At 40.4% G+C, this 19,422-nt stretch overlaps 1 protein-coding gene across 3 annotated transcripts in view; it reads left to right on the top strand.

The window, feature by feature from the left end:
* b3galt2 (UDP-Gal:betaGlcNAc beta 1,3-galactosyltransferase, polypeptide 2) overlaps positions 1-12,760 on the top strand; it is a 34,378-nt gene extending 21,618 nt beyond the window's left edge. The window contains exons 2-4 of one of the 3 annotated variants that reach the window (XM_067596168.1): positions 2,326-2,598; positions 2,750-3,308; positions 10,322-12,760. In XM_067596168.1, the coding sequence (XP_067452269.1) occupies positions 10,680-12,041 (1,362 nt within the window). In that variant the 5' untranslated portion in view covers positions 2,326-2,598; positions 2,750-3,308; positions 10,322-10,679 and the 3' untranslated portion in view covers positions 12,042-12,760. Of the gene's footprint in view, positions 1-2,325; positions 2,607-2,749; positions 3,309-10,321 lie in introns of all 3 variants that reach the window. The other 2 variants (XM_067596170.1, XM_067596169.1) reach the window with 2 other exon arrangements.
* The last annotated feature ends 6,662 nt before the right edge of the window (positions 12,761-19,422 follow it).

Below are 19,422 nucleotides of genomic sequence, written 5' to 3' on the forward strand. Positions count from 1 at the left end.
GGAAGGAGACACTCAGCGCTGTCGACAACCACGGGCATGTGATTTTTTTTTTTGTAAGTCTAGATGTGAAAGCATGCTAAATATAGTAGGTAATCATGTGTGCATAATGATGCATTACTAATGTAGCAAACAGGGCAAAAGATTGTTTTTTTTTTTTTTTTTTTTTTGAAATTGTTTTAAAACTAGTACTATCCAGCGGAAAACATTGCCAGCAATGTTAAACAAAGAGCACAATGGTGGCAAATCCAGCTGTTACCAGACAACCGCTGGCCACCATGCTCTTAATCCCTTTTTTTCCGCCCACAGAGGGGGACCAGGGTGGTGGGCTAGAGAGGAGGGGAAGAGGAGGGAGAGGAGAGAGAGAGAGAGAGAGAGAGAGAGAGAAAGAGAGAGAGAGAGATGCTGCATTCATGTGAATGCGGGAAAAGTGGGAGGAATGAGCTTTCTCTTCGAAAATACCACCCACTTCAGCTTTCAGATGGGAGACACTGTTTGCAATTTTTTTTTTTTTTTTTTAAGAATGGACCCTGATTTTTTTTTACTGAGACATTTAGAATCACATGTCAGGAATGATACATAGACACATAAGAATTTGCTGCATCTTTTTCCTTTCTTTTTTTTTTTTTTTTGTGGACCAAAAACAGAGACATTCACAGAAGAACCACAATTCAGTCCAATGTAGGGTCTTTGCTTTAAATGTACTCCCTTTTTTGTTTTTAATTGCTGTATCATGTGACAGCTAACAATCAACACACAGTTTTATTAAAGTACTTGAGTAATCTAAGCAGATAAATATATATGGACACCTGCACATTACATCCATATGTGATTGTTGATGGCTCTCAATAAGACTGTGAAACCCGCGTGGCTGCAGGGAGTTGCTATTAAGACCTAGCTCATAGTCTGTGTTCAGGTTTATCACAAAGCTGTTGGATGGTCAAGTCAAGTTCTTAACTGGGAAAACCATTTTTTCCGGGCCTAGCTTTGTGTGTGGGGCATCGTCATATTGAAACAGGAGAGAGTCTTCCCCAAACCTTTGCAACAAAGTGAAATCCCAATATTGTCTAAAATATCATTGTATTTTACAGTATTAAGATTTTCCTTAATTAGAACTGAGGGACCTAAACCATGAAAAACTGCCGGGGGTGTCCATAAGTGAAAGCACAATTTTCAACTCAAAAGGCAACTGGTTGTGACTGAAATGATGTGATTCCAAAGCTGTGATTGAGGCCTTCTGATTGTGTTTCCATAGCAATTTTTTTTGTTTTTGTTTGTTTTTATCTAAAAAAAGAAAGAAAAAAAAAATAAAAAAAGTTGGATTGAAAGAAACACATTTCCTCAAAAGGATTTCGTGGTAGCTTTTTGACATTGTGAAATTACTGTGAAAACATGTTCCCTTTTAAGTATGAGTCATGGAGGTAAGTTTTGAATATTAATTGATATCACACTTTTATTGTGAATAAATCATTTTCTTTGTCACATAATGTAATGTAATCTTGAAAATAAACCAAGTTTTCTGTATTAAATGTTTATGAGTGTTTTCTAAATGTATAGTATAGTCCTGTGTATTTGTACAATAAGATTCATCACTTACTTTCATGGCCTGGTCAAAATGAGAGCTTGTAAGTTTGTGTCAGACATAATAACTGTTTTTTAATGTAATATTTCAAATTCAAATTCAAAATTTGCTTTATTGGCATGAATGTCACAACAAACAATATTGCCAAAGCATCAAAAGTCAATGAACAAAATAACATTAAAATAACATTAGGACTGATATATATTAATCATATAGAGTATATCTATTTATTTATGTATACAGTATATCCTATGCATGTATTTGTGTGTGTGTGTGTGTGTGTGTGTGTGTGTGTGTGTGTGTGTGTGTGTGTCTTGGTCATTCACTGTCCCTCAGGGTGTGACATGTATATACATACTGAGCAGCAAGATCCGCCCTCCTTCTCCAAAGAGTATTTTTAATTTTAAGAGGTCATTAAGCTCTTTGAAATGTGAAATTTTAAATGCTCCTTCATTTATTGAATGTTTTACATTGTAGGAGGAAGTGCATCTCTGTCTCAACCTCACCTAGGATCTGTCTCTGCTTTCTATCCCTCTCCTCAAACTTTAATAAAATGATCCTCTAAATGGGTTGATTAATAATATCCTGGAACAAGACTATAATATCAGTAATTATATGGGCTGCACCTTTTGCAAGTTCTAATTATTACAGTATGTATTTGAACACTTTTTTTTTTAACTGTGTGTGTGTGTGTGTGTGTGTGTGTGTGTGTGTGTGTGTGTGTGTGTGTGTGTGTGTGTGTGTAGATGGGTGTGTGTTGAAGGGGATTTTTCACCAACACCCCATGAATGCAGCACAAGCGTCTAACTGGGTCACGTGAGCTTCTCCGCTAAGAATGCAGTGACGTGGTAGAGTTCCGTCAGTGTAGCGGTGTCCGACAGCCAACCTGCCCGGGCCAGCAGCTGTCTTACCCGGCTGGGAAATCCGACAGGGGTCGGTCTGAGGCGGAGCGGAGGAAAGATTCAGTAGAGAAGAAAAAGAAGAAGCGGACTGTCAAACCAGGAGGCAGGGAGTTGAAGGTAAACGAGTTGTTTTTTTTTTTGTTTTGCCTTCAGGACTCGGGGAATCTGTTTTGGCAGTGAATTGACTCAGAGGTGGTAGAGGATTTTATATATTTTTTTTATTCTGTTTTTCCTCCATCTTTCACTGCGCTTCTACTGTTTACATCAGCCCGCTGAGCATCGTGCAGGACCAGCCGCACTCCTGCCGCTCTGTCGCCGCTGCTCTCTCACCTCCTTTCAGAGAGGATCGGGCGCTGGATAAACGTGTGTGGATGCTGTGGTGTTTTCTATTTACATTTCTACATTACAGAAAGGGAGATGAACTTGGATAAGATCAAGAAATAACAGTGAAACAGCGAGGGGGGAAGCAAAAAAAAAAAAAAAAAAAAAAAAAAAATCAAGTAGTGAGATAGAGGGGAGCTGTGGTGTATTACGGACACAAGGAGCAGGAGAGAGAGCAGAGGAGGAGTCGCAGCAGGAGGAGAACCAAAAAACCTGCAGGTTTGTTGAGCCTGTGGGGATGAGGACGAGGAGGGACGTAACGCATCCGAGATGTCAGTGTGATTAGAGGAGAGGGAGCTGGAAGAGGAGACGCATTAAAGCCCAGGTTGTTGTCCAATCCAAGCAGGCGGTGATGGCGGGTAAACGCACCGGGGTTCACACACTCCGTCAGCCGACCGCAGCCCTGTCAGCAGCAGCAGCAGCAGCAGCATGAGGAGGAGGAGGAGGTACGCAGCACTGCACGTCTCATCAGTCCTCCACATCCTCATTATTCATTTAGCCTTCCCCGCCCTCCTCTCCCCTCCATTACATCCAGCCATCCACCCTTTTCTGCCGCCTTGACAAGTATCCATCCATCCCTCAATCCATCTGCCCTTCCTCTGTGTCCCACATCCTGCAGTGCACTTTTTGGACCCCCCAGTGGCTCCCTAAAATGTTGCAGTGACACACAGGGATGCCTCAGGCAGGTGTTCAAGGCAGGTGTACCACTGCAAAATTAAGAATAGTTAGATTTTACTCTGACGACACTCCTTAAGGATAAATATACAATGATAGCTTTCACTTGTCCTTGCCTTGGGCAGAGACGTTTCTATCAAAGTTGATGGGAGCTCCTGAAGGTACAATCAGTGTCATAAAATGGGGGTCAGTAGTCCATTCTGTATTCGTTTACATAAAATCAAGATTAGGAAACCCCTCCTTGGACCTGCCAAGAGGCAAAGCCAAGGAATTTCCATTGATCCAGTTCAATTAACAGGGCTTTTTATCCACTTCATCACGTCCAGCTGCCTGAGCTATTTGGCACTGAAGCCTGTGCATGCTTAGGGATATCTGCTAACTGCTGAGACGGGCATTAAAAATAAAATAAAAAAATAAAAAAACAGCTAGGCTTGCCATCTGGGTGTTCACTCTGCCCACTACATTATGAAACTTTAATAGAGTCTAATTTTCAAACCACCATAATTTATTGCAGTGGCGTCTCAACCGACAACCCTGGAAAGAGCTGAAGTGAAGAGAGTACGGGCTTTATTAACGAAGTAAAATGGAAATAAAGCTAGAATTAAATTCAAGTGAAAGTTGGCAGCAGCTCAGTGAGAAGGCGTGGATATCACTCTGACTGAGTGAAAGAGAATCACTGTCATATAATATTTACTACATCGACAGCAGCTCGCAGCTGCCAAAGCTTTATTTCCCTGAGGTCTCTTGTATTTTTGAGTCCAGTTTTAAGAGGCTGTTCGATCCTTTGTTACGGCCTCTTTTTAAAGGACAAATGAATCTAAATGTTTCACAGCACCTCTACATTATATCGCTTTGACTTGTGTTTACACAACTTACAAAAAATATTGAAGTGGAGGTGGTTGTCTCAGAGAATATTACAACAAGGAAGCAAATTTTAAAAAAAAACAGTCTGCAATGCTAGATACAGCTAGAGAGATAAATGTAGACGTAAGTGAGAAAATATTTGTTTGTTTTTTCCAGTAATTTGGGTGAACTGACCCTTTAAGGATCAGATATGGTCATGTCGTGTGATGGGATGGGGCTCCAGTGGCCTGGCCCAGATCTGACCAGCCTCTAGTGATAAAGGGGGGAGGAAAAAAAAAAAAAACACAGCTGGCCATCCAGTGTCAGTCATCTGCTCTGCAACACTTAGCAAGAATGCAACCCTCCCTCCCAGCGGTCCTATCCCAGTTGAGTCAGATACACACCAAATATGTTTAAAGGGTCAGTTCACTCAAATCAACCCCCCAAAAAAAACATTTCCTCTCTCTGCCGCACTGTTTTTTGTTGTTGTTGTTGTTGTTTTTTATCAGGACTATTTCTTGAATAGAAAGTTTGTTCCAGTAAAAAACTGCACACAACACAGTCTGTGGATTACCCAGACAGGAAATATTTGAAGTGTAATTTCCTTTTAGTACCTGAAATCCCATTCACCACTATTGTATTTGGGTTGTCGTTCAGATCTTTAAGAACCTCAGAGAAAAAACTGAAAGTATCTGCCAGGCTGAACATAGCATAAAGAGTTTTGCTTGGACTTTTTTCCATAATTACCTCTCATAGGCAAACTTATGTAAATAAAAAGTCACCTGTTGCTTAGTATTTAAAACTGATACAATAAAATGTTTACTGTTTAGAAATAGTCAACAAATGATGAAACCCTGGCAAATGCTCAATAACAACTTGAATGTAGCATGTTATTAAAGAACCTATTTCTGTCTTCATCAGGAGAAACCAATATATAAATGATGCTCATCACCTTTATCACCTGTGAAATACCAAATACACAACTTAACAACATTATTATATAAATATTTCTTCTGGAAATTTTTGACAATCATACTTACAGTGAGACATATTTGTTCTTTACAGTAAGAATATTAACATATAAGACAAAATCTTAAATGTCTTCAACAGCCTTTAAATCATATAATAGAGATTACTTCATTTGAAATGAATATAAGATTTGTTTTCTGGATTAGTGCCTCCCCCATCATACTATAAGTAGCATAACACACATTTAACAAGTATGTTTTAACCTTAGAAATTGATTTTTGACTGATATTTGCCACTGTCATATCATTTCTGAAGCAAATGAAGCACAGTACATGATCTCTTTCTTTGGTCACCACTCTTTAAAAGCACAGCAAATTCACTTTTGCAATCCTATACAATTTATAGTTCTCATACAATAAAATTCGCTGTACTTCTGTTTATATGCAACAAAAATGTCTTTGTTTGGTGAAACAGTTTGCTCAAGATTATCAAAACCCCATACAGTACCTCACTTTGGGACTACAAGCTGGTTAATAACTCGAAATGAAGCAGGGGAGGGAGAGAAAGTGAAAGTCAGGAAGAAGAATAGCGATGATGTCACCCCTCACCCCAATTTCACTTGTCTTTTTGGCAGTATTTGTGAACTCTTCACTGCAGTCAGATGGTAAACAACAGCCAGAAAATGACAGGTTGTTGAGGAGAGATGCAGCTGAACAGGGAGAGAGGAAAGTGACCAGAATGAGGAGGGATTGAGATGAGACCCCTGCAGCACTCGGGGGAGAGGTGTGGACTCACCAACAGCCTCCTTTATTTCAAGTGTCTGCTCTTTACAAAGCCCAGGACTGAATTCCCTGGAAGATTCTTTTTTTTTAAGATGAGAGAACCTGGAGAGAACAAAAGCAGATATAAAATTCTTAAAAGTCATTGCCGTGCAGGCCGTGTCACAAGGAAGCAAAACTAATTCAATCGTTTTCTTGCCAACAAAAGCAATACAGTAAAGAAAGCAATGGGAAGCGAGATCTCAAACACGCAGAGAGAGGGCGCAATTGAAGATAAAGCTGTTTCTAAAGATAAAGATATTCTCTTTAGACTTTGGTTCCTCCAACTGGAATGATGACAATGGGGACTGAGAGCCAGGGCAGTCTCATATTAAACAGAAACCAAACAATGGACGTCCTATTTGCTCCCTGTTGGCCCTATTTACTGGGCGTAACAACTGTACTCTCACCAGACTACAATAAAGCATCAACTTCCTGACTGATTTGAGTTTGATGAAGCCTCCTTGGAGTGCAATACATACATAGCCTAATTTTAATTCCCAAGTAAACATATGGAAGCTAAACATTGACATTACAAACCTTCCTGCATCAAAATTGAAAACTCAAAGAGGCAGAATTAAAAACAGAGAAGTCATCTGTAGCGCTATCGCTGCATCATTTTGTCAAATCACTTCACTGTATATCTCTCAGATATGACATTAAATTGCTACTAAGGCTGATTATACAGCTACTACTTCACCAGTCAACCACATGCTTGGTTTATAAAAAACTAAATGTGAAAGATAACTAGGCAACACGAACTGATGTACTGGATTATGTGTTTTATTGTGTTTTATTTAACCAGTTCAGTGTACTCTACACTAAAATGCTGCAGTTTTGTGTATCAGAACTGCCTTTAAACAATTACAATTGAAATGATTAGTACATTCAATTTAAATTAATTGGCAACTCATTTGATAATTAATTAATCATTCAAGCCACTTTTCAAGGTAAAATGACAATCATTTACTGGTTCCCTTCTTCTTCTTCTGAAATGTCTGTTTCTATTCTTATGCTGAATATCTTTGGGGTTAAAACAAGCAATTTGAATATGTCACCTTGGGCTCTGGGATAATTGTGATAAATATTTTTTCACACTTTTTTTTTTTGACATTTTAGACAGAATAATTACTTGAGAAAAAAAATTAATCGCTAATGAAAATAATTGTAAGTCACAGCCCTTTGAAAAAATAGCACTCAGCCACAACTCACATGCTTTTTTTTATTTTTTTTTTTATTTTGTTACCGTAGTGTTTTGTCATATTGCCTTTGTCAGGGAATGTTTTTAAGAACGCTGATTTTATTTATTTATTTATTTATTCGCCCTGATGAAGGCCATGTGCCACAATGCTACTTCAGTGGTTGAATGAGGGCTGTTGCTTGGAGGCAGTGTCATTCGATGAAACAGCCACATAATCAGTCAGGCCTGTTTCAATAAAGCAGAATTTAACCTCTTTACTTCAGTGAACAGCCACTCTAAACGCCTCACAAATGGGAGCTTGTATTTTTCCCGAGGAAAATGTGTCACTATCATAAAGTGTAGTGTTTTACTGAATGAAGGTCATATCCTCGTCGACATCGGCGAAGCTTGTCTTGCATGCGTTACACGCGTTGTGGAGGCAAAGGCGGGCACGGCCGTTTATGTAGGCGTTGAAACAAAGAAAGCAAACTGCGTTGAATTGCTTGCTTACCTTGCTGTAGTGAAGTTTTATTCGATTTTAGCCCTTTTCAAGCTGATTCGGTGACAGAGACAAAACTATAACGTATGCCTAGTATGTCACCACTGTGTCACTCCCCCAGCCTTCGTTCTGATTATTGACCGCAGCAGAATCGCTGGGGCTTTAATTAGTGCTAGTGTAACTAATTGGCTTGCATAGAAGTGACATTGATGGGAGGCAAGAAAATGAATTAATGCGGAGAGGCACTGGCAGATTAAATGGAACTGCTAAAAAGTAAAAATGGATGTGGGATCTCACAGTGAAATTGGCATTCATGTCGAAAAGCAAAACAAAAAAAGTCAAACAATCACATCCCTGTTTGTCTGTCTGTGTTTGAGCGTGTGGGTGGGCGGGTGGGTGGACGTGGTCGTGTGTGGGCTTCCGTTGGGTGTGTGTGTGTTTATCTCTACGTACATTTATGTGAGTATGTGTCCCTCTGTGTGTGTGCACACTTCATCAGAGCTCACGTAACTAGATGTTCATTTAGTTGACAGCAGAAATCTCTCAAGCGCTGGATATGCTTCGATGTAAAGTATGTTAACCTTTAAAACAAAGCCGGCCCTGGCCCCTCTCATTCTCCTGTAATTGCTTGCGCTGGGTAAGCACACTCGCCTGAAAAGGTTATCGTGTTCCTTGCAAGTTGTCATGATGAATGAGCAAACATAACAGGAAATGAAAATTGGAAGTGTAGAAAATCTGCCTCACACCAAGCCAGCGTGTAGCATTTGTACAAAACAATCCTCTGTTGCTCGGTATCTGCGAATTATTTAAAAAAGTGAGCAAACAATAAACAAAAAAAGGCAATATAGAGACACTCAGTAAATTAATACACCCAGGAAGGAAGCATGGATAAGACTTTACACTGCTGCTACATTAATATTCACAAGAGTCTGGTTCAACCTGCAAGTTTCTGCTGGCATATTCTGTTTTCTCTGGTGATTTGTGTCTACTTGTGTGTGTGTGTGTTTGTGTTAATGTGCACAGAAATGATGATGTGTCTCTGTGGTGTAGATATAATTATCTGTGATGTGCATTTTTTGTGTGAGTCTCTACACACGAGTGACTGTGTGCAGTATGTCGTATATGGCATTTAAGTCTTGTGTGCATTAGATTTTGCATTCATTCATTTTGTGCATACGATTACAAGCGATGCACAGTAAATTTTGTGCTTGTGCAAACTGATTGTTTTCCTTGGCGAGTTAGTGAATCAATGTGCACATACGTGATTGCTTTTGTGCTTCCCTTGGTGCACAACTCCCTGTGGGCAACAGATGCAACCATTCACGTCACATTTTGTCTGTGTTGCTGCATGTGCTTGTGTTTGCATGTGAACATTTATGCGTATCTCTCCTTGCATGTACTGTATTTATGCCTGCTTGTGGTAGAAGATCAAGCAGCCTGGGTGGTCTCAGCTAGACAGTAGGCAGCATTGATAAGCCGAAGGTGGAAGGTGAATGGCGGGTGAAGGCTGTTATCGCCAGAGGCTGGCTCAGGCTTCGGCACCACTGCCTGCTGGACCCTGAAAACTCATTTTGACAGATGCATCTCCTCCCTAGCTGTCGACGCGTGGTGGGGGGCTGATGACACTCGCTCGCCCAAGCGGCTCAGAGTAGCGTTAGTCGGCATCACATTGAGCAAACCTGCAATTTATACTTCTGCCCCAGGCATTAAGCTGAATAATGACATGCAAGAGGCAGCCACCATCTCACCGTTCGCAGCACCAGATAGACAGCACATAGTTTCCACGAAGAGTTCTAGAGCATTTCCTGTTCTTCACTGATTTAACTGTGATATGAGTTTGTGATGATATAGTAAATGTTCTTATTTTCTGTCACCTATTAAAGTATTAGGAAAATGTGCTCATTTAGTCAGTTGTGTTTGACTGATTTATTCTAAAAATGTGTGCTATGCTGTATCTCAGAAAATACTCAGGCATCTGGATGTGCTTTTTCTCAATCATACAGATGCACTTTATGCATAGTAATTTCTGCAGCTGCAATCCACCCTTCTGACATGCTCCAACAGTATTCTCTAAATCTCCCATTTTCCTTCCTCAGAAAGCCACATCCCTTGAGCCTGTTGTGTTCTACGTCCCTGTCCAATCAAAGATGCTACAACGCTGTCATATTGATTCAGCTTCTCCCTTTCAATATGTTAAGTCAGCTTACCAAAAGAGCCATTTACCATGGTGGGCACTGCATATGCAGAAGACTCTAACTGGGGCTTTTGCATCTGGAAGAAATTAATTTACAGTTACTCTCAGAGTGTCAAAACAAACCATAAATAAAGTGATTAAGAAAGAAGCTCCCCACAAGTAGCATAAAAAACACATCTGCAACTCAAACAATTGACATGTGGCTCAGTGCCAGTGAATAGAAGGTGCTTTTTGGACTGCTGCCAAGAATATTTCCTCTATTTCTTTTTTTCTCTTTTCAGATTAGAGAGAGCAAACACAGAGGAGGTGACCCTTATCATATCCTGAAGGAGACAAGACATAGAGCATGACCCTCTGTTTGTCTACAGTGCCAAAGAAGAGTCAGGGAGAAGCCTCCATGGCCAGAGAATCGTCGCCTTCCTAGCTCCACCGGGAGCCTTTTTAACCCTGCTCCAAGCTGCACTGAGGGGCTCAAACATACCCCTGACTCTACGAGGAGGCTCACTCCAACCCATCTGCCAGCTCAGATAACCCTCTGACTGTTGGCAACCACATGTTTGAGGTGACTGTATGTGACCACCGCCGCCGCCCATTCTCGAGCAGCAGCCGCAGCAGCCTCCTGCAACCCCAACCTGCACCATGCAGTGGAGACGGCGGCACTGCTGTCCCATCAAGATGACCTGGACCGTCAAGCGTTCGCTATTCCGGACCCATGTGGCTGGCCTCCTCTCGCTGGCTCTGCTCTTCACCCTCTTCCTATTTTTCAGCCACCAGGACTGGCTGCCTGGACGCAGTGGGCCCCGGGAAAACCCGCTGGCCTACACCGTCAGGGGCTTCCGTAGCCCCAAGGGAGAAGCAAACCAGAGCAGCTCCCTGAGGAGCCTGTGGAGGGAGACGGGGTATGTAGCGCCAAAGCCTCTGCTCAACCTCAGCTCACAGCAGGCGGAGGGGGCAGTGGGGGAGACCGGAGGAGGAGGAGGAGGAGGAGGAGGAGGAGGAGGTGGAGGACTGGGTGGAGGGGGAGGAGCCAGGATGGGTGTAATGGGACTTGGGGACTCCATGAGCACCAACAACAGTTTACAAAAGGAGATGGGTGTGGGAGGGAGACTCAGTGCGCAGCCCTACCGATACATCCTGAACGAGCCTTTCAAGTGCAGGGACAGCGCGCCATTCCTAATCCTCCTCATTGCTGCCGAACCCAGCCAGGCTGATGCCCGTAATGCGATCCGGCAGACATGGGGGAATGAGAGTGTAGCAATGGGCCTAGGGTTCATACGTCTCTTCTTGCTCGGCACAGGAAAGAGCTCGGACACCTTCGTCCAGAGCAGCATAGAGGAGGAGAGCCGTGTTTACCATGACATTATCCAACAGGACTATCAGGACACTTATTACAACCTGACCATTAAAACCCTAATGGGCATGAACTGGGTGGCTACCTATTGCCCACACGCCTCTTATGTGATGAAGACAGACAGTGACATGTTTGTCAATACTGAGTATCTCATCCAGAAGCTGCTGAAGCCTGAGCTGCCTCCCAAGCAGAGGTACTTCACCGGTTACCTGATGAGAGGCTATGCACCAAACCGAAACAAGGACAGCAAGTGGTATATGCCGCCAGAGCTGTACCCAAGCGAGCGCTACCCGATATTCTGTTCTGGCACAGGGTACGTGTTCTCAGGAGACATGGCCGAGCAGATCTACCAGGCTTCTCTCAGCATACGCAGGCTGCACCTGGAGGATGTTTATGTGGGGATATGCCTGGCGAAGTTGCGCATTGACCCAGTGCCGCCACCCAATGAATTCCTCTTCAACCATTGGCGGGTGTCTTACTCCAGTTGCAAATACAGCCACCTAATCACGTCCCATCAGTTTCACCCCAATGAACTCATCAAGTTCTGGAACCACTTGCAGAGCAACAAGCACAATGCCTGTATCAACATGGCTAAGGAAAAGAACGGCAGGTACAGACACCGAAGGTTTCATGGAGAGAGGCCTCCTTGATGCATCCTGTGATTACCACCTGCCTCAAAAAAGGGAGATGGGCACACTGTAACAGCTGGTGGAGGGCATGTTGAACTCAGCACTATACACTATATGAGGAAAAGCACATTGTTTTTGGTATTGTGTACAGTTGAAGATCCAAACTATTTTTTTAATTTGAGAAAAAATGTCAAGTATTGTAAACCTGTTGAGCTATTTCTAAAAGGGACACTAGAGGACATGTCTGCAACATGGAGCATGCACAAAAGCTGCTGCAGTGCAAGAGTGGTGATTGTGATAATTCAGGTGCCAACAGAAAGATGGTAACTCATTCTTCAGTTAAAGTGAGGGTTCTCCTTTAAAGGGTAGTACAGTATGTCGCACTCTAGAAATCTAAAAAAAAAAAAAAACATTAAGACACAAATGTGTTTACACAGACAAAGGGAAATGTACATGTATGTTGAAAGTTACACTACCTAAATATGAATGAAAGTATCTTTGACGTTGACCAGTTATGCTGCCCTGTTTGTCAATGTTTACTTTACAGATTTATCAAATAACACAACTCAAGAGAAGGTTTATCATATTCTGTATTTTATTTAAAAAAAATCAACATGAAAGCACTCAGAATCATGTCGGAGATGACTGAGATTGTATTTTTTAAAGCTTTACATTGAGTATAACTGCACTTGAGCAAATGTGCAATGAATCAATTAATTAAATGTACTGAATTAATTTTGTTTGTAGTTGTGTGTGTCATTTATTGTGGACCCTTTTATGAATTTGAGCATTTAGTACAACCAGTACTGTATATACCAACCACGAGTATCAGTTATAGGGCTGAAAAATAATTCAGTATAACATTTATCAACTTTCGATGGATTCATATTTGACAATTTAAACATATTTTAAAATGTTGGCTGTGCCAGCTCTTCGTACTGCAGCTTACACATCTTATAATATGTTTATCAAGTGAAGTGCATCACTAAAGTAAAATGGTTTGCACCACCCAAAGTAGTTGTTACATAGAGATTAGTTGTTCCTAGATAGTTAGCCAGTGACTGCTAGACGTAACTGTTGCATAGCTAGCTAAAGCAGTTAGCTAACTGACAAAACTATTGTGAGCTTTCTAATATAGCTGTTTCCACTTCAAGGCAGTGGAAACAAGTTGGGAACAAAACATTGACATAATCAACCTTTAAATTTGATATGTTGAACTTGTTAGCAAACAGTTGGTTATTTCTATATCCAGCAGTTACGGAGCAACATTATCATTCATTTGGAGTCTCATTTTTGTCCACCTGGTGAATGTAAGTCCAATATTCACTCTCTTTTAGCTCTGTTTTTGGTCTCCACCAACTCCTGAGGGAAATAATATATGTCTGTTTAGTTGCGAAATGCTTGAGCTGGTTTACCAGCTAGTTGCTAACTGTGTTTGTATACCTTTTAGTGCTGAGCAGGTAGTGTAGAATTGGTTTTTAGAGCATATTTGCTGAAACAGCTGCTTGTTGTGCCTGAAAATGACGCTATGAGAGCATTGAGAGTGAACCAAAACAGTGAAGTTGTGTGCTGGACAGCTAAACAATGAGCTGAAACTCGCTAAAACTCTGATACTGAAACTCTGTAAAGCCGTGGGGAGCTGCAGAGTCAGGTGATAATGCTCTGTAGGTTCTTAACTATGAGTGCCACCTCTCACATTATTCATAGTCACTTGATACATTGTTATTACATCTAATGGTTTTAATGGCTTTAAGTTTGAACAGTGCAACCCAATTTAGAAAATCACTAGAATAAACTACACACAAACTTTGTGATGGATTTACAAATGGCCAGTGCAGCCCAGTCCAGAATCCTTAGCATGCCATTTGATTGGGAAAAGTGTGATCTGAAGAACTTCACATCATCTCCCCTTTGAGAGTTCAGACTTCTCACTTCTTTTCGCTGTTCCTTTTGCATGACCACAGTCGGTTGCATTGCAATCATACCATCTAAAAACATAATTCTGAACAAACCAGGTAAACTATGTGTATTGTCTACAAACATAACCTCCGATTGTTAATAAAATGTAATATTGTATTCAGTGAACCCTGAAGGAGAGCATTAACTTCCAGATAGAAAACTAAAAACATTCAGAGAAGTTCAGGTCAAGTAGAAACAATGTGAAGACAAGCAATCTCAAGGATGAGTGATGAGAAATGAATTAAACATTGAACCCTTCAGTGTCCCTGGGGAATACGAAATATTCTGAAGCAAAACACCTAAATTTAGATTTTAATTAAAAATGAATGCATATGATTTTGAAAAGCTGCCAATGTTACTCCAGGTGGAACTGAACATTCAGCCTGCGTAAGTGTGTGTGTGTATTTGTGGGTGTGTTGGGGTGGAGAGAGGCAATAAATAAATACACACTCCAGTGCTCAGGGCCACCAACAAAAAGAGCATATATAATTGGGTGATGACTTGAAATAGCCTATATCAGATTAAGGTAATCTAATTAAACTAATAGAGAGCAGGGGGCCTTGCACTTTTTCCACAGACTTCACTGCACATCTGTCAGTCTGGTTTTAATCACCTATACGTTTGAGTGACTCCGTTTAGGGAGCTGTAAAATGGGTAAAGTTCGTACAATGGTATATTTTAAGTCGCTAATCACTAAGCAGAAGCGTCTTAAGGGAGGAGGTAGCTGAAAGGTGAAGACAGCAGCGGGGGAGAATATCAAGATGTTCATCTCAGATAAACTGCACAGCAGCAAGGAATTATTTGTTGCCAGAGCCAGAGGCGAAGACACAACGGCTTTATTTGTTACTTTGTACACATGTATGTATGAGTTTATGCCGTCATAACACCCTCAGTTTGACAGTAATCTGCAATTGGGGAAGATTTTTAGGGAGACATCACATCATTATCGCAAAGCAGAGCAAGTTTATCAACTCATATTTTCCATATTTACCACTACAGTCTGCGTAGCACATTCATAGGCAATTGTCAGGCAAGGTAGGTGAACAACAAAAGTGTTTCCTTCAAATATAACTCCTGAAATGAGTAAGGGATCTGGTTTATGTTGTGTACGTTTGCAGCCTCTTTCTTATGACATGATTTCATTATCTCTCAGTTCTTTTGAAGAGCGTCTTGTTCTACTGGTTCCTTAGCAATGAGTGAGTTACATAAACAAAAACAGAAGTACATGACAAGCATGAAAAGTACATTGTTATCAGATATACTTTAACGGGCATGCGTATATTTAACACCTTTTCATCTTGCATGATGGTGCAAAGTACATTCTGACAATATAAAAAAGTACAAATTTGTACCATTCTAGCAAGAAGATGATACAATTACATATGGTTGTTTAAAATAATCTGGGAAAAATGATAAGTATGAAGTATATAAATATTAAGTATTTCTGGGTGCATACAGTTTTTTTTTTTTTTTACACTGACGCAACTAACCTTTCTTCTTCTCAGAAATAAATTGGCTTAACTGCCTTGGTTACCCGAGGCCTGAATAAGGCCTGAACAATAGAGCTTGTTACAAAGTACGTTAGGCCAGAAAGGGCCACATGAAAATGGAATGAATTGCAGAGTCATCTATTTTGAGTGCTCCAGTCCTTTGTTCAGGCCTTATTTTATGCCAGAACATCTGTTTCCGGGTAGAGGTCATAGTTCAACAACCCAAACATGATGTCCTACTGAAGGGAAACTAGTAGTAAGACCCAAAAGTTCCTGTTCTCTCAAATTATAGGCACCCTCTATAAGTAAGCTACTGAAGTAAAACAAAGCTACATGACTAAACTTACTACTTTGTCAATAAAGATTTGACTCCACATGGTTTTTTTTATGGTTTTGGAATATGTTCCATGCACATTTCAAGTATATTGACTTGCATAGCCCTTAGTAGTCAAATAGAAATATTCCAGTCAACACAAAGAATGGATTGACTAACTGTACAAACTTCGTTTTGAGGTCAGTCCAGTAATATAGTTCATACTGACCCTGTTGGTCTCCATTATTTTCATATGTCCACAAAATGTTTTTTTTTTCCTGGCTCCTATGAAGTCCATTGCATATAGTCAAATCAGTTGGATCCCATTATTTCAGCTATCATCTTGTATTGTCACAAAACATCCTTTTAAATAAAGATGATCCAATCTTTCCCATACCTGTATGCAAAAAGGAAGTGTCAGCATCTGAAAGTTTCCTGAAATTTGATTTTTCACACTGATTTTGCACAAATGAAGTTGCAGGTGAAGACACACAAACAGATAGTTAGCTGTAACCTTGCTTTGCTTTGCCCAATCATGAACAACACTGCCAGGTAGCCTCCATGTACCTGTGTGCATGTATATAATACCAACATCAGGGCAAAGTTGGTCATCTTTTATAACTCTTGAACCAGAGCTTGACCACACTGTTATTTAACTGGACTTCCTACAGTGGAGTCCAACAAATACTAAATATGTCTGCTCAGACAATTTTCAGATTATAGAACCAATTCACATGATTCAAAATTTGCTATCAAAAACCATCCCTGGATTTAGATACCATGCAATCGTAGCTACTTGAGACCCTTGGTGTTCACCAATTATTACTTTACAAAACACATTAATTAACAAAATGACTGACAGGTGTAAAAAGTGAACCCTTGTGAATAAAAACAAAAAACTAACTCAAGGTAAGAAGTGGAACATAAATTAAATTATTTTGTCAAAGATCAAATTAATACAATTAATCCATTTATCATACTGGATAAATCCAGCTCAAGCCCATTTTTCAGTGGCCTCTCTGCCAAAAACCTGCGAACACAAATGAGATCCACGCACGGATGTAGAGGAGGTGTGCGCGTATTATTTTTGCAAGTGCTTTTAGAGCACTCACACACAGAATATTTCTGCTCACACGAGCAATATTGTAGCCTTCGAGGAGAAAACCATGCACTGAGCGCACACAGAATCCAGAGGAGCATGTGACTGTTATCCCCGAGCACACAACTACTATCATTGTTCTCCTGCTTACAAAACTTTCATCTGCTCGCTCACAAGTGTTTTTTCTTTTTGGCAGTAAGTGGGCGGACCCCGTCACCACTGTATTGCTAAATATAATTGGTTGAGCCATTACAAAAAGGTATAAAGGCAGAATCCGCATCAGTATCATTTGAACATGAGCCAAACATTTTATGTGATCACTCATATGCTGAATGTCTTACAATACAATTACAATGCTGAAAACAGATGGAAAGTCCCATGAAAGTTCCATGAGGTAAGCATGTGACTTTTGAAATAATATTTGTTTAATGTATTCAATATCTTTGCCTACACTGACACCAAAATAAACAATATAAAAATAACTACAGGAACTAAGTTAAAAAAAAACAAACAAGCAAAAAAAATACCAGTGTTTTATCAAATTAATGTCACAGATGGAAAAAACAAAAGATAGAGCTCAGAGAAAGACATTCAAGTACATTGCTCTTTGTAAGATTTTGCATACAGTCAGTCAAGTCAATTATATTTATATGGTGCAAAATCACAACAGAAGTTATCTCTCGTACTGGTCTATGTGTTTTGCCCAGGTGATGTTTATGTACCTAGCTGTCCAAGATAACAGACCAGCTAAACCAGTTAGATATATTTAGCGATACACTGGTAACTGGGTGTGCCCACTTACTGCGAAAAACCAGTAGAGGAGTTTCATGTGCAACTCAAACAGCTGCATGCACATATTATTTTTGCGAGCGCTTTCAAAGCACTTGTGCGAGCAATATTGTAGCCTTTCAGGAGAAACCCATGCGCTGAGCGCACGCAGAATCCGAAGGAGTGTGTGACTGTTTTCCCTGAGCGCACAACTATCATCGTTCTCCTGCTCACAAAACTTTCATCTGCTCAATCACCAGTGTTCTTCCTTTTTGGCAGTAAGTGGGCACTCCCAGTTACCAGTGTATCGCTAAATATATCTAACTGGTTTAGCTGGTCTGTTATCTTGGACATTTAGGTATATCATATATAAAAAACAAAAGATAGAGCTCAGAGAAAGACATTCAAGTACATTGCTCTGTGTAAGATTTTGCATACAGTCAAGTCAAGTCAATTATATTTATATGGTGCAAAATCACAACAGAAGTTATCTCTCGTACTGGTCTATGTGTTTTGCTCAAGTGATGTTGATATACCTAAATGTCCAAGATAACAGACCAGCTAAACCAGTTAGATATATTTAGCGAGTTTTGTGAGCAGGAGAACGATGATAGTTGTGCGCTCAGGGAAAACAGTCACACACTCCTTCGGATTCTGCGTGCGCTCAGCGCATGGGTTTCTCTTGAAAGGCTACAATATTGCTCGCACAAGTGCTTTGAAAGCGCTCGCAAAAATAATATGTGCATGCAGCTGTTTGAGTTGCACATGAAACTCCTCTACTGGTTTTTCGCAGTAAGTGGGCACACCCAGTTACCAGTGTATCGCTAAATATATCTAACTGGTTTAGCTGGTCTGTTATCTTGGACAGCTAGGTACATAAACATCACCTGGGCAAAACACATAGACCAGTACGAGAGATAACTTCTGTTGTGATTTTGCACCATATAAATATAATTGACTTGACTTGACTGTATGCAAAATCTTACACAGAGCAATGTACTTGAATGTCTTTCTCTGAGCTCTATCTTTTGTTTTTTCCATCTGTGACATTAATTTGATAAAACACTGGTATTTTTTTTGCTTGTTTGTTTTTTTAACTTAGTTCCTGTAGTTATTTTTATATTGTTTATTTTGGTGTCAGTGTAGGCAAAGATATTGAATACATTAAACAAATATTATTTCAAAAGTCACATGCTTACCTCATGGAACTTTCCTTAACTGTCATGGGACTTTCCATCTGTTTTCGGCATTCTAATTGTATTGTAAGACATTCAGCATATGAGTCATCACATAAAATGTTTGGCTCATGTTCAAATGATACTGATGCGGATTATGCCTTTATACCTTTGTGTAATGGCTCAACCAATTATATTTAGTGATACAGTGGTGACGGGGTCCTCCCACTTACTGCCAAAAAGAAAAAACACTTGTGAGCGAGCAGGGGAAAGTTTTGTAAGCAGGTAAACAATGATAGTAGTTGTGTGCTCGGGGATAACAGTCACATGCTCCATCTGTAGATCCTCTACATTGCACTCGCAGGTTTTTAGCAGAGATATGTCGTCATAAAAATCCAATTTCCTTCTCAAAGCCCATGCCATTCCAGCTCAGTGCAATTCATGAAATCCTCAACTGGTCCCAGGTATTCATCACCCTCCATTAGTAATGATTAAAGTCATGACTCAAAGCGAGAGGATATTGGGAACAAGGTTGAGTATCATTCAAGCATGTCCTATGCAATCAGAGCGCAAGATTAGCAGCATCCCGGCCGCACTC

Source organism: Thunnus thynnus, chromosome 8 (genome assembly GCF_963924715.1).
Source record: "Thunnus thynnus chromosome 8, fThuThy2.1, whole genome shotgun sequence".
NCBI lineage: Eukaryota > Metazoa > Chordata > Actinopteri > Scombriformes > Scombridae > Thunnus > Thunnus thynnus.